Raw genomic sequence first — 13,580 nt, forward strand, 5'->3', positions numbered from 1 at the left:
TAGCCTATATTTAATTCACCTTCTGCCTTTTCTCATTCTGTTGGCAACACTGTGCTGAATACATGTAAAATAAATAAATAAATAAAATGTGTCTGTCAAATATTATTGATCATTACTACTAATAGAAATCATAATCACAATGATTAAATATTATTATTAGTCGTAGTTGTATGAGTACTATGCAGGTCAGTGTGTTCAATCATCAGTTGATTGCCTAATCTTGAAATAAAGACTCATTTTCAGTTGGTTTCTCGATCATCTCATGGCTGCATACTTTAAACAAATTAAATGAAAGAAACTGTTCGTGGTTAAGTTCCTAGCCAATCAGGAGCAATTTCCAATTTTAATGCGAGTTGTGATCATATTGATCATATGCCATATGCTCATTCTAAAACCACAAAGAGTGGCAAATATGGTCCAGGATATACATTTGCTTGTATGTAAAATGTTTTCTTTTATGCAGGCCACAATTGACATCGTCATGTGGTTTGAGGGTTTCTCAAGATTTTATGGTCTTAACCAGGAACTCCTCACTCTGCTGATCATGCTCTTGGGGTTGTTGTTTTTGGTTTTTTTTTCTGTACTGATTTTAATTGTTCAAAATTGGATTGGATTTCTTTATTTTCTAGAATCATAACTGTCTCTCATGGGCATGAAATTAAACACCTTATAAATCACAGATCTGAAAAAGTTATGTTACTGTCTTGCTTTACTCCAATTTAGTAGTTTAAAAAAAAAAACAACCAGCTTCATCAACATACAGATCATATTTTGCAAGAATGAGTATTATATTTGATCATATCTATATCTCATAACAGGATGGGATGTAGAGGGGAAATTCCATGATTTGTCCATGATACCATTATGTACAGATGTATGTAAAGTTCAGGAACAACGGTACTGCATGGAGGCACTGCAGTTTCATGGCTCGCATATTATGCATGCTGGTTCACACCATGGAGGAGTGCTGGACAAAAGAAGAAGAAAAGACTTGCATAATATCAGCAGCAGCCTAATGTGAAGTTTGTTGCCTCAACAGACTGCTGGTGCTGGGCCCAGGCATTTGGTGTACGAGTAAGACTGCAGCCTGTGTGTCACAAGCACCCTGATAGTTTCTTATATTCTCTTTACTGATGGAGACTTTTAAAAAAGTGACCTGTTGTAACACAACGGCTCAGCACAATTTTTAGAGGATCACCTGTTTTGTTCATCTATAAACAACTTCAATTCTATAGGATTATCAGCAACTTTTATGATGAGGCTGGTTGGATGAAGTTTTGGTCATGTGATTTTTGAGTCATGCTCAGTATTGCCTGGGGTATAAACTGGCAAAGGTTTATGTAACTTTATCGCTAACAATATGGTTAATGAGTTTAATTTATCTTGGAGGAGTGTATTGTTTGGGCTCCCTGACTTGAACAAAACCAAAGAAAAAGCCAACATAACTTTTATTATCAACCTCGTCATTTTAATGGCAAAATTTCATATCCATAAATGTAAATTCATGAAAAAAAAACACATCTTTTCTTGCCTTTCTCTGTGAGCTCAGGCAGTACATGACCTCCATTAAATTCTCAAACAACCAGAAATCGATTAAATCAAATCAAATCAAATTTTATTGTATAGCACATTTCATGTACAAACAGTTCAAAGTGCTTTACATAAAATAAAAGCATTGCAGCAGGGAGTGGAAGAAGCATTAAAATACAAAAAGAATATAAAGAGAAACAAATAAAATCATTTAAATTAATTTAAAAACAAGCATTAAGACTGTTGACATCTGTGAACACTTTAATATTTTAATGTGACCTCTTTTATCCGCTGATGTATAATATAGAAATGTTTCATGTATAATGTAAAAAGAAAAATTAAATAAAAGGTTTAAGAGTTTAAAGTTTAAGGTTTTTGAAATTAGCATCAGTCGGTGTGATCGCTCTGTGGAGCAGTTCTGCGCTCCGCCCACCAGGTGGCGGACAACAGTCAGGCACAGAAGAAGAAGAGGAAGAAGAAGGAGGTGAGCATGAACAGAAGAAGGAGGCAACAAGCGGTCCTGAGGTCAGGACTCAGAGTTACCTCATCTTTCGCTGCTAGTTCAATAACATCTTACTGGTAACTCATCACGGGCTGCTGTCGGAGCGTTTCCCGTCAGGCTAACTTTACCTGCAGGTAGAGACATGTTGTCATGTCGCCGTCAGTCCCATGGAGCCGTTAAATAATGTTTGTGTCCTGTCAGTTGAAGCGTGTTAACATGGGCCGGAGCCGTCTTATGTGGGCACCTTTAAGTGGCATAGTTGGCTAAGGTTAGGAGACAAGCAGCACAAACCTTTTCCCGTATTTGAGCCATAAACGTTAAAAGATGGTGGAGGTGACATGAACCTCTGTGCTCCTGACAGGCGCTGGCTTCCACCGGAGGACCCGCTCCCTGTGATAACATGATCGTCTGTGGTCAAGCACCAACGATGTCTGTCTGCGGCCTCCTGCGGTGCACCCTCAGGTAACACGTGACATCTGATCCGAGCGCGAGCAGAGGGTTTACCACTGATGTCATGGTTGTACACACAGTGAGCACGCTGACACATCTCAGGCCTGTTTACAGTCACACGTACAGAAACTGAGGCCATTCTGCTTCCCCTGTTCCCTGAAATAAAGGTGAGGGATGAACATCACCTGACGAATAAAAGTCAAACCTGTCAATTTGAAAACTGTTCAGAAAAGCCACGTTATTTACCGTATTAGGCATCAAGGATTTCAACAGTTGGTTAAAAAAACAGTTGGTGGTTGTCAGGACAAACAAAGAGTTACTATACAACATTACCAGCTCCACTAATCCCAGAGTGTTTGTGGATGAAGTGAACTTTTAACAGAACATCCTCGTGCTTTTTGTTGCAGGGCACAGAGGAAACACGTGGCCACACATTTTGTCCAGCAGAGAGCTCTGTCAGGGGCAGAGGCTGTCAATGCTCTACGACCCTTTTATTTTGCCGTCCATCCGGACTTCTTTGGTCAATATCCCAGAGAACGGGTAAGTTAAATTCTTATCAAGATTCTTTCAAAACGAATTTATCCAACTATGGATTAGGATATAGATCAAACAAATCTGAAGCCACTGATTTGTGACTCTTAAACAACCATATCCAATAGAAATTCAACTTTTTAAATGTCATCATGATGATGTTTTTATGTGCTGGAAGTTGTATAACGGGTGGACCAAGCTGTCAAGGTTTCTATAACATTGTCTTACTGTAGTCTTTCCACAGTGAATGAGTGTTAGCTAAACCATGAATGGATGAATAAACTTAAGTTATTTTAAAAACACAAACACATTTAGAAGAAATGTAATAGTTTATAGAAGTTCAGAGTACCTGCTGCGTAATACAACTTAATTTGAATTAAATTCAATTTTGTTTGCAACTTACAACAAATCTCATATCAAGGCTCTTCAAAAATACAATCCAGTTCAAGCCAATTAGAATCCAATTTATTGTGATATAGTCAGAATCCAATCAAATTCAGTTCATTAAATTTTAAATTAGTTAAATGTCTACAGAGCCAATTCAAAGGAAGTAGCGTAGCTAAGGGAACCAACAGATTGCACAGAAACTTCTCTCTGATCCAATCCCCTGTCCTGAGCGTGCACGAAGCGACTGTGGAAAGAAAAAACTCCCCTTTAACAGGAAGAAACCTCCATCAGAACCAGAACCAGGAAGGGCAGCCATCTGCCTCAACCAGCTGGGGTTTGAGAAGACAGAAAAGAGGGGACAACAAACACTGTAACACCAGGCCAGGGATACCTGCTGAGAAAGAGGAACACAAGTTAATGACAACATCCATCCATCCATCCATCCATTATCTTCCGCTTCTCCGGGGATTGGGTTGCGGGGGCAGCAGCTTGAGCAGAGAAACCCAGACGTCCCTGTCCCCGGCCACTTCCTCCAGCTCTTCTGGGGGGACCCCGAGGCGTTCCCAGGCCAGCCGAGAAACATAGTCTCTCCAATGTGTCCTGGGTCTTCCCCGGGGCCTCCTCCCAGTGGGACGGGCCCGGAACACCTCACCAGGGAGGCGTCCAGGAGGCATCCTAACCAGATGCCCGAGCCACCTCATCTGACTCCTCTCGATGCGGAGGAGCAGCGGTTCTACTCCGAGCCCCTCCCGGATGACCGAGCTTCTTACCCTATCTCTAAGGGAGAGCCCAGACACCCTGCGGAGGAAACTCATTTCGGCCGCTTGTATTTGCGATCTCGTTCTTTCGGTCACTACCCACAGCTCGTGACCATAGGTGAGGGTAGGAACATAGATTGACCGGTAAATCGAGAGCTTCTCCTTCTGGCTCAGCTCCTCACTCGTGAACAAGACCCCGAGATACTTGAACTCCTCCACTTGGGAAAGGATCTCGAATAATGACAACAATGATGTCATATGTACATGGAGAGTAAAGAGAGCAGAGTGAGGAGAGGTGCATCATGGGAGGACCCCCAGCAGTCTAGGCCTATAGCAGCATCACTATGGGATGTTTCAGGATCACCTGAGCTATCCGTAACTATAAGCTTTATCAGAAAGGAAAGTTTTAAGCCTCATCTTAAAGGTAGAGAGGGTGTCTGCTTCCTGAAGCCAAACTGGCAGCTGGTTCCACAGAGAGGGGCCTGATAACTGAAGGCTCTGCCTCCCATTCTACTTTTAGAAACTCTGGGAACCACAAGTAAACCTGCAGTCTGAGAGAGAAGTGCTATGTTGGGAAAATATTCAACTAAGGTATGATGAAGCTCGGTCATTAAGAGCTTTATATGTGAGGAGAAGAATCTCAAATTATATTCTGAATTTAACAGGGAGCCAATGAAGAGAAGCTAAAACTGGAGAAATATGATCTCTCCTGTTAGTTCTCATCAGAACTCTGGCTGCAGCATTTTGGATCAGCTAAAGAATTACAGTAGTACAATCTTGAAGTAACAAATGCATGGACTAGTTTTTCTGCATCACTCTGAGACAAGATGTTCCTGATTTTAACAATATTACGAAGATGAAAGAAGGCAGTCCTAGAAACCTGTTTTATATGTGAGTCAAATGATAAATTCTGGTCAAAAATAACTCCACGGTTCCTCACTGTAGTACCAGAAGCCAAGAAAATACCATCCTGAATTTCAATCTGAAGCATTCAGGTCGAAAGGCAACAACTTCAGTTTTGTCTGAATTTAGGAGCAGGTCTTTATGTTTTTCAGACATGCTTGTAGTCTAACCAGCTGATTGGTTTCATAGAGTATAGCTGAATATAATCAGCTTATCAATGGAAATTTATGCCATGCTGTCTAATAATGTTACCTAATGGAAGCATGTATAAAGTGAAAAGAATCGGTCCAAGCACAGAACCCTGGGGAACTCCATGACTTACTCTGGTGTATGACGAAGATTCTTCATTTACAAGAACAAACTGAAATCTATCAGATAAATATGACTTAAACCAGCCTAATGCAGTTCCTTTAATCCCAATAACATGTTCAAGTCTGTGTAATAAGATACTGTGATCGACCGTATCAAATGCAGCACTGAGATCCAACAGGACAAGCACAGACACAAGTCCGCTATCAGAGGCTAAGAGGAGATCATTGGTAACTTTCAGCAGTGCAGTTTCTGTGCTATGATGCACTCTGAATCCTGACTGAAACTTTTCAAACAGATTATTTCTGTGTAAATATTAATTAATTCTGTGTAAATCACAAAGCTGAGTTGCAACTATTTTTTCAAGAAATTTAGACAAAAAAGGAAGATTGTATATAGGTAGATAATTAGCTAACACTCCTGAATCAAGAGTAGGTTTTTTAAGTAAAGGTTTAATTCCAGCAATCTTAAAAGTCTGAGGCACACATCCTGTCAACAAAGACAGATTGATCAAATCCAGTATGGAAGTGTTGATTAAGGGGAAAACCTCCTTGAACAGTCTGGTTGGGATTGGGTCTAAAATAAATGCTCTACCGGACAGAGACAGTCTAAACACATATCAGGTTCTAAAGATACTTCTAAAGCTGCTGTACTTGATGATACATCACTGACAATAGTGGGAAGGATTCCATTAATCTTCTCTCTGATATAAATAATTTTATTGGTTAAAAAAGCTCATGAAATCATCACTGCTGAGAGTTAAAGGAATAACTGGCTCAGCAGAGCTAGGACTCTTAGTCAGACTGGCTACAGTGCTGAAAAGAAACCTGGGATTATTCTTATTCTCTTCTATCAATGATGAATAATAAGCAGTTCTAGCTTTACGAAGGGCTTTCTTATACATTGTTAAACTATCTTTCCAGACTAACTGAGACTCTTCTAAATTAGAGGAACGCCACTGTCTCTCCAGCTTTCTTGCAGTCTGCTTTAAAGCACGCAGCTGTGAATTATACCAAGGAGCCAGCCTCTTCTGACTGATTACCTTCCTTTTCAGAGGGGCAACATTGTCCAGTGCTGTACGCATTGAAACTATAGTGCTGTCAACAAGAGAGTCAAGTATTGCTGGAGTAAATTTAAGTAGCCGTCCTCTGTCATATCTACACATGGCAGTGCAGAAAAGGATGATGGAATTAACTCTTTAAATCTGGTGGCAGCATCCTCTGATAGACACCTTCTATGAATACATGTCTTCTCAGAAGCTGTATAGTCAAGTAATGTAAACTCAAAGGTTATAAAAAAAAATGGTCAGATAAGACAGGGTTATGAGGGAACACTTTTAACTGTATCTACGTCTATCCTTAGCCAGCAGTTTAAATATGATTTTACATTACCCGCTCTGGCCCCTGGAATACATTTGACTATGGTCGCTGGTATCTCTAATGCCACGTTTCTGACTATAGATCTGCTAATTACCAGGGACTTTACCTTAGTGGGTGTGTCGCTGAGTGGGGGAAATCTATTAGGAACATGAAAAGGTTTGTGGTGAACCAAGGGCTAGACTTGTGGACCATCACCCAGCCAGCATGTGGTCCCAGCTGGGTCACAAAAAATTTTGTGAAATGTAATGCTTTGTGAATTGTATTTAAATATGTTTATTTGCTTATGATTTAAACTAACAGAGTGCAAAGAGAACATAATCAGCATTGATATTATGTGATAAACATGCACCCCAACCTTGAAAATGTCTTGTTGTATTTACTCTGTATTTGGAGGCTTTGGGTGTAGAATGATGTGTAAAACTGCCTTTTACAGGAGGTGAATGAGAATTCCTTAAAGAGATTAAATGGCTATCTGGAAAACCTGCAGAAGCCTGGCTTACATTCAGTGCAGCCTTTGAAGCTCAGCTTTTATGTCAGGGATACAAAAGACAACAGTGATGTGCAGCCAGACATCCTCTCTTCAGGTACAGTGTGTGTTCATGTGACTTATGATAACAGTTATGGTGTGTTTTTAGATATGTAATACCCTCTGCTTGGTTCTTAGGTTTCCGCTCAGTAAGTTTCACTCTGCACACGAATGATGTGTTGAGCACTGTGGTGAATGTGTTGGCCTCCTGCAGCCTGCCCGTGGAGCACATGAAGGGACTCAAAGGGAGTTGTGAGAGTTCCAAAAGTCCCTCTGAGGCAGGCTTGCCTTTCTACAGACCCATCAAATGGGATAAAAGCTACTACACCTTCACTGGCTTTAGAGACCCTGAGCAGGAGCTGCAGCAGGCCAGGAGAGTGGAGGCCACACTCAAGTTAGTGACACTGGATTTCAGTTCTGTTTCATTACTGAAAGGTCTATGTGGCCTTCATACAATATTTGTCACGTAGTGATGGTTCTCAAACCGTTTTGATCCAGACCGTAAAAATTGACACAGAGAGCATCTCCTACCCCAGCACCGTATGCCTGCACTCTGTCACCTCTGACAGAGCCTGACTAGTGGTTTTCCTTCGATGTAGCTAATTGTTAGCTTTGATGCTGCTAGATGTTATATCCTCATTTGTAAATGGCATAAACAGAAACATGACATGATAAGATAAACAGGCTTCTACCACTGACATGGACACAGACAAGTGCAGGCGACCCATAGCTGTGGTTGTCATTTGAAGTAATAATCATTTAGTTTAATAAGTCATTTGAAGTAATAAGTAAATGAGAAAATAAACAAACCTCTGATCAGAGAATTGCGTGGCGTACGCTTTCAGATTCTGCAGTATAAATGAGAACCTGTGTGGATTTTCATGTTGTCCTTTCTTTGTCAGCATTTGGCTGAGAAACAATGAGCCTGAGGCAACCAGGAAACACACTGCTAGTCTTCCGCGGAGAGAAGAGCTCAACAGACTGAAGGAGGAGCTGTGCCACAAATTCGATTTGACCGATATCAGGTACCGTCTGAGTACACGCGAGTTCTGGTTCTCAGATTAGAGAAGAGCCAGTGTCGTCAGCCCAGTCAAAGCTGGAAAGTAAGCCATCGCATCAGAAGTCTTCCTTCGTGTTGCACATCTGGTTACCTGACAGCAGTGGTACAATGAAGTAGTAAGAAGCTGTGTGCACATGACTGTGATGACATCATCTGTGTGGTGCAGGTGGCAGCGCAGCTGGGGAGTGGCTCACAGGTGCTCTCAGCTTCAGAGTCTGAGCCGACTGTCTCAACAAAACCCAGAAGCCCTGATCAACCTGCAAGGTCAGCAGTCAGGTGTTCGTCTACGTGAAGTTCACACTTTAACACTTCTTTTAACTTCTCTCTATCAAAAACTGAACTACCTTTTATCTGAAAGGCTGAGGGAACAGTTTTATCCTCTGCTGTGCTTCTTTTGTGTCTTTGTTTTCTTCACTTGTGACCTTTCCTTGTGTCTTGAAGCGCTGTAACCCTTCTGCTCTGTTATCAGCCTGTTTCCTAAAGTGACAGTTTGTCAGATATTTATTCAATGACAGTGACACGCCTTTCCACGAGTGTCCCTCTGAACAAGTAACTGGACTTACAGAGACAGAGAAGCAGCCCAGTGATTCCCCTCTAACATCCTCTCCCACCTCCCACCAGGACATACTGTTGTGTTTGCTGACCAGTCGGGAATGAATGCCTCTGGACACGTCATGCTGGGGACCATGGACGTTCATCATCAGTGGACCAAAGTAAGGCAGCTGCGGTCCTCCTGCTGGCACATGCTCTCTTTGTCTTTTGTTTTGTTTTCTGACCCTCCTCTGCTTGTGTCGCCAGCTGTTTCAGCAGCTGCCCAGCTATCGTAGCTTCCAGCACCAGACAGACTGGCTGAAGGAGAGGATCAGCCTCCTTCTGGGTGGAACTCAAGTGGTCCACACAGAGGGGCTGGGACCGGTCCAGCTCATTTCTGAGCAATACAGTACGCTCAACTCCTTCCACAAAAGCTTGATGTCCAGACGCCTGCACCTGCACCCCAGGAGCCTGCATGGCCTCACCATGATGTTGGAAAAGTACGCAGTGCTGGGGCTGTTTATGTGAATGAGAAAGACGAGGGTAAAGGGAGCTAAACAAGCGTGAACTCTTAAACAACAACTGCAGTAAAGTCGCCACCAAATGGCCCAAACATTCTCTGTGGTGTTTATGTGTGACAACAGCTGTTGTTTGTGTGTATGACAGTGACCGCTCTACCCCCAGTCTTCATGAGATGGGACACTTCATCATCCCCACCAGCTGTGACCCCCCCAAGCTGCAGGTGTTCCTCCAGAGCCACGCCCCTGAGGCCAGACATCGAACACTACGCAGAAAGCAGTGAGTCCAACTGGAAGTCTGATAAATCCTTTGGTCTTTTTCAGTGAGGCCCCGACAACAGGATCTGCGTCTTTAATGTTTTCCTTTAATGTTGGGCTTATAGTAAGAAAGACTTTGCAGCTGGTTGTGCCAGCAACAAGCATAATGAGACTCGCTGCCTGAACTCCAGCTGCAACCCCACAAAGGCCATGTCATGTGGCTGCAAGCACCTGGCCACCGGGGCTGTTGGGAGGGCTTGGACTCCACATGTCACAAGAGTACTAAATACAAACAGAGCTCGATTTAAGTTTATTTAATACGTCCAAGTCAAGTGAACAACATCTTAAAGACAAGAGAGGCAACAAGTCAGGGTATTTCTGCTCTGCGTCAGTTCATAGAAGGAAAATAAGAGCAGAATGACCACAACATGTGTACTCATCCGATGGATGACCACATCTAGAAGTTGCAGCTAAGGAGTTCTGTGCTCCACTGCTCCGCTCTGAACCTAAAATATCCCCGCAGGTCCTGATGCAACATTTCAGCAGGAAGTTGGAATAGCTGGGCAGCGTCCTAAAGTGGTTCCAGCGCTGGTTCAGAACCAGGGCCTGACCAAGAACCACTTCTTTCTGCTTCTACCATCAGAGCACTGGCTCCAGGCCAGGAAGACTGCTTCCAGAGCAGAACTGCTGAGATTGGGGTCTGACTCCAGGCCAACTGAACCTCTGACTGCCATGTTTAAATTCAGTGCAGCATCAAGTTCGTCTGATGCACGAGAGGACCGTAAAAGCTGAGCTTCAACATGCATGTGCAGAGGAAGCACAGAGTTCCTCTTATTTTCTGAAAGTTTAATCGTTTAAAGGGATAGTTCGCTTCTTTTGACATGAAGCTGTATGACATCCCATATTAGCAATATCATTTATGAACATTTTCTTACCCCCGGCTGCATCCTGTGAGCAGAGTTCCAGCCGAGTTTTGGCGTTGACGAAGGTAGTCCGGCTAGTTGGCTGGGGCCACAAAAATAAAGCGTCTTGCTTCTCAAAACAATATGCGTTCAAAAGAGTAATACATTTACATCACAAAATTGTTGTCGCTTGGTGCCATTTTCTCTCCCTTCGTGCCGACAGCCGCACCTGTTACGGTGTTTACTGCTCGGTCTGCACAGTCTACACAGCACGCAGTGATACGAAGGGAGAGAAAATAGCACCAAGCGATTGTGAGGTCTGACTTTTTCCTAGAGAACGATTTCATGATGCAAATGTATTACTCTTTTGAACGCATATTGTTTTGAGAAGCAAAACGCTTTATTTTTGTTGCCCCAGCCAACTAGCCGGACTACCTTCATCAACACCAAAACTCGGCTGGAACTCGGCTCACAGAACGCAGCATGGGGTAAGTCAAATTTAATAAATGATATTGCTAATATGGGATGTCATACAGCTTCATGTCAAAAAAGGCGAACTATCCCTTTAATATCTACCGTCGTGTTTGTGAACGCCGGCTGATGAGCTGCATTCACAATTGCTGAACTTCTGAACTGATTTGAAACCATTTTTGTTAGCGTTTGGAGTCGGCTGGTGTTTTTCGATGTGTGCACCAGCAGAGCGTTCACACAGACTGTTGTAGATCCGTGCAGATACACTGGTCTTCTACATCAGAGGGCCAGACATGTCGGAGAGGTAGTGATGCGACTGTGGAAAACTAAACTGGTTCTGAGAAGGTTCTAGAAGAAACCAGCTCTGAACAATGCACGATGGTCCCGAGAGAGATCACTGGCGTGAACATTCAGTGAGGCAATGATGTTTGACAGCTGCTGCTCGTCTGTTTCAGTACTAAAAGTCACCCCACCTCATACAGCTTTGATACTGACTTATTTCCCTGTTTTTGTGTGGAGGCTGCAGGCAGAGGAGGCGGCTGTGGTGAAGCTGTGTCTCCAGAGTCTGTCTCTGAGCAGCCTGTCCAAGGAGCCCAGCGTCAGCTCGAGCCAGATGATCCAGTGCTGTAACCGGCTGTTGGAGCAGCGCTCCCCCCTCACGCAGGGCCTCCACATGTGTGTGTCTCACTTTTACTCAGTTATGCAAGATGGGGACCTTTGTGTTCCCTGGGACTGGAAGACCTGATCTGGAGGGACATGGTCCAAAGCTGCAGGACTTTACACAGTTTAGGTGTACGAGGTATTTTAAGAGTAGAGATCAGGTTATTCGTGAAAGCTGCCGAGTTCGAAGCACTTTACCCTCTCACTGATAAAGATTCACAGTGAAGGAAAGGAAAAAAAAAAAGGTTTCACATCCATAAAACAATGTTTTTTCTTTTCACGTTATGTTTGTATTTAATGTGTTGTTGTGATTTAAATTGTAGCGGTTTCAAGTCTTAGAGCCACACGTCATTCTGTTGAATAGTGACAACAGATCGGGTCAGCATTGCTTGGATATAGTTTTCAGGGAACCAGGCCAGAGGAGTCACATGACTTCAACTTTTTTTTTAACACAAGGGTTGAGGCCCTGTCATTGTACTGAGTCTACAAAGAAACAAATAACTCTCCTAAAAGCCCAACCTGTGAATGAAATATTCAGCAAACAACAGAAAAGGACCAGTGTTGGAATTCCAGAACATGTGGACTTGCACGGCACATCAGGACAGCTCCACCCACACTGAGCAGTCACTCCATGCAGAAGTCGAACAGTCTGTGCAGTCTAAGGGCTGATTTGTTCCTGAAGAAATGGATTGTATGTGGACAGAACAAAATGAAAGACTTTGTGCGGTGTTGGTGTAAGTTCAGTCTGTGCGGGTATCTTCACCGGATGGAGCAGTTCCTGAAACATTTCCATTTCAAATCCTCATCTGAGCTTCTGGGATTTGGTCATCTGAATCATGGTGGCTGCAGCTGGAAATGTGTCCTCCTTTAGATTTAAACTGCTCTAAGAATGTGAAAAAGTTGGAACGAGAACTGATGGTGAATAAACGTGCTTCCTGACTCCGCTCCTAAACGAAGGAAGATTAAGTAATAAAAGCTGTTTTCTTGTGTTCAGCGTCTCCCTCTGTGTTATGTCCTGTTTACATCTTAACCACCATATCATGATCTGATCCTACTCCAGCTGTAAATTCATGCAAACACAAAAAGTCTCAGTGTTCTATGTACTGAACTCAAAACACCAAACTGATCAAATAAATGGGATTTTTGAGTAAAACATCTAGTTTTTCGAATCAGCACCGGAGAAGGATAAGCTTACTTTGCCTGGTTTTGACCGAAAATAGAAACCCTTCATTCTTACCAACACTGTGGTGCCATAGTCCAAAAAACCATGTTACTCATTACTCATGAATGTACCAATCCAAAGAGATCACTCTGAAGTAACTGATCTAATCATGTCATGACTGATGAGCACTACTGAGATGTGCTCACCAGCACAATTAAAGGGATAGTTCGCCTCTTTTGACATGAAGCTGTATGACATCCCACACTAGCAATTTCATTTATGAACATCTTACCCCCCGCTGCGTCCTGTGAGCCGAGTTCCAGCCTCATTTTGGCGTTGATGAAGGTAGTCCGGCTAGTTGGCTGGGGTTTAAAAAATAAAGCATTTTGCTTCTCAAAACAATATGCGTTCAAAAGAGTAATACATTTGCATCACAAAATCGTTCAACAGAAAAAGTCAGACCTCACATCGCTTGGCGCTATTTTCTCTCTACCTTCGTGTGAACCGTGCAGACTGAGCAGTCCCCTGCTTCCCAGCAGCAAACACCGTAACAGGTGCAGCTATCATCAGGCGGCTGCACGCATTGATATGGAGGGAAAGAAAATAGAGCCAAGCAATTGTGAGGTTTGACTTTTTTCCTGGAGAACGATTTTGTGATGCAAATATATTACTCTTTTGAACGCATATTGTTTTGAGAAGCAAGACGCTTTATTTTTTAAACCCCAGCCAACTAGCCGGACTAC

The 13,580-nt window shown here is 42.9% G+C and overlaps 1 protein-coding gene across 3 annotated transcripts; it reads left to right on the forward strand.

Annotated features, from left to right (window-relative positions):
* Nucleotides 1–2,005: 2,005 nt before the first annotated feature.
* Nucleotides 2,006–12,828, forward strand: tcaim (T cell activation inhibitor, mitochondrial). 3 transcript variants are annotated; one of them, XM_075464742.1, is made up of 11 exons: nucleotides 2,006–2,300; nucleotides 2,394–2,494; nucleotides 2,890–3,022; nucleotides 7,183–7,333; nucleotides 7,414–7,669; nucleotides 8,178–8,300; nucleotides 8,502–8,599; nucleotides 8,957–9,048; nucleotides 9,134–9,366; nucleotides 9,533–9,664; nucleotides 11,535–12,828. In XM_075464742.1, the coding sequence occupies exons 2-11, from the start codon at nucleotides 2,433–2,435 to the stop codon at nucleotides 11,758–11,760; spliced, it is 1,506 nt and encodes a 501-aa protein (XP_075320857.1). In that variant the 5' UTR covers nucleotides 2,006–2,300; nucleotides 2,394–2,432; the 3' UTR covers nucleotides 11,761–12,828. The 3 variants fall into 3 exon arrangements, with proteins under 3 accessions (XP_075320857.1, XP_075320859.1, XP_075320860.1); XM_075464744.1 differs by having other exon boundaries at nucleotides 2,006–2,166; XM_075464745.1 differs by having other exon boundaries at nucleotides 11,542–11,665.
* Nucleotides 12,829–13,580: the final 752 nt, after the last annotated feature.

Source organism: Odontesthes bonariensis, chromosome 5 (assembly GCF_027942865.1).
Source record: "Odontesthes bonariensis isolate fOdoBon6 chromosome 5, fOdoBon6.hap1, whole genome shotgun sequence".
Classification (NCBI taxonomy): Eukaryota; Metazoa; Chordata; class Actinopteri; order Atheriniformes; family Atherinopsidae; genus Odontesthes; species Odontesthes bonariensis.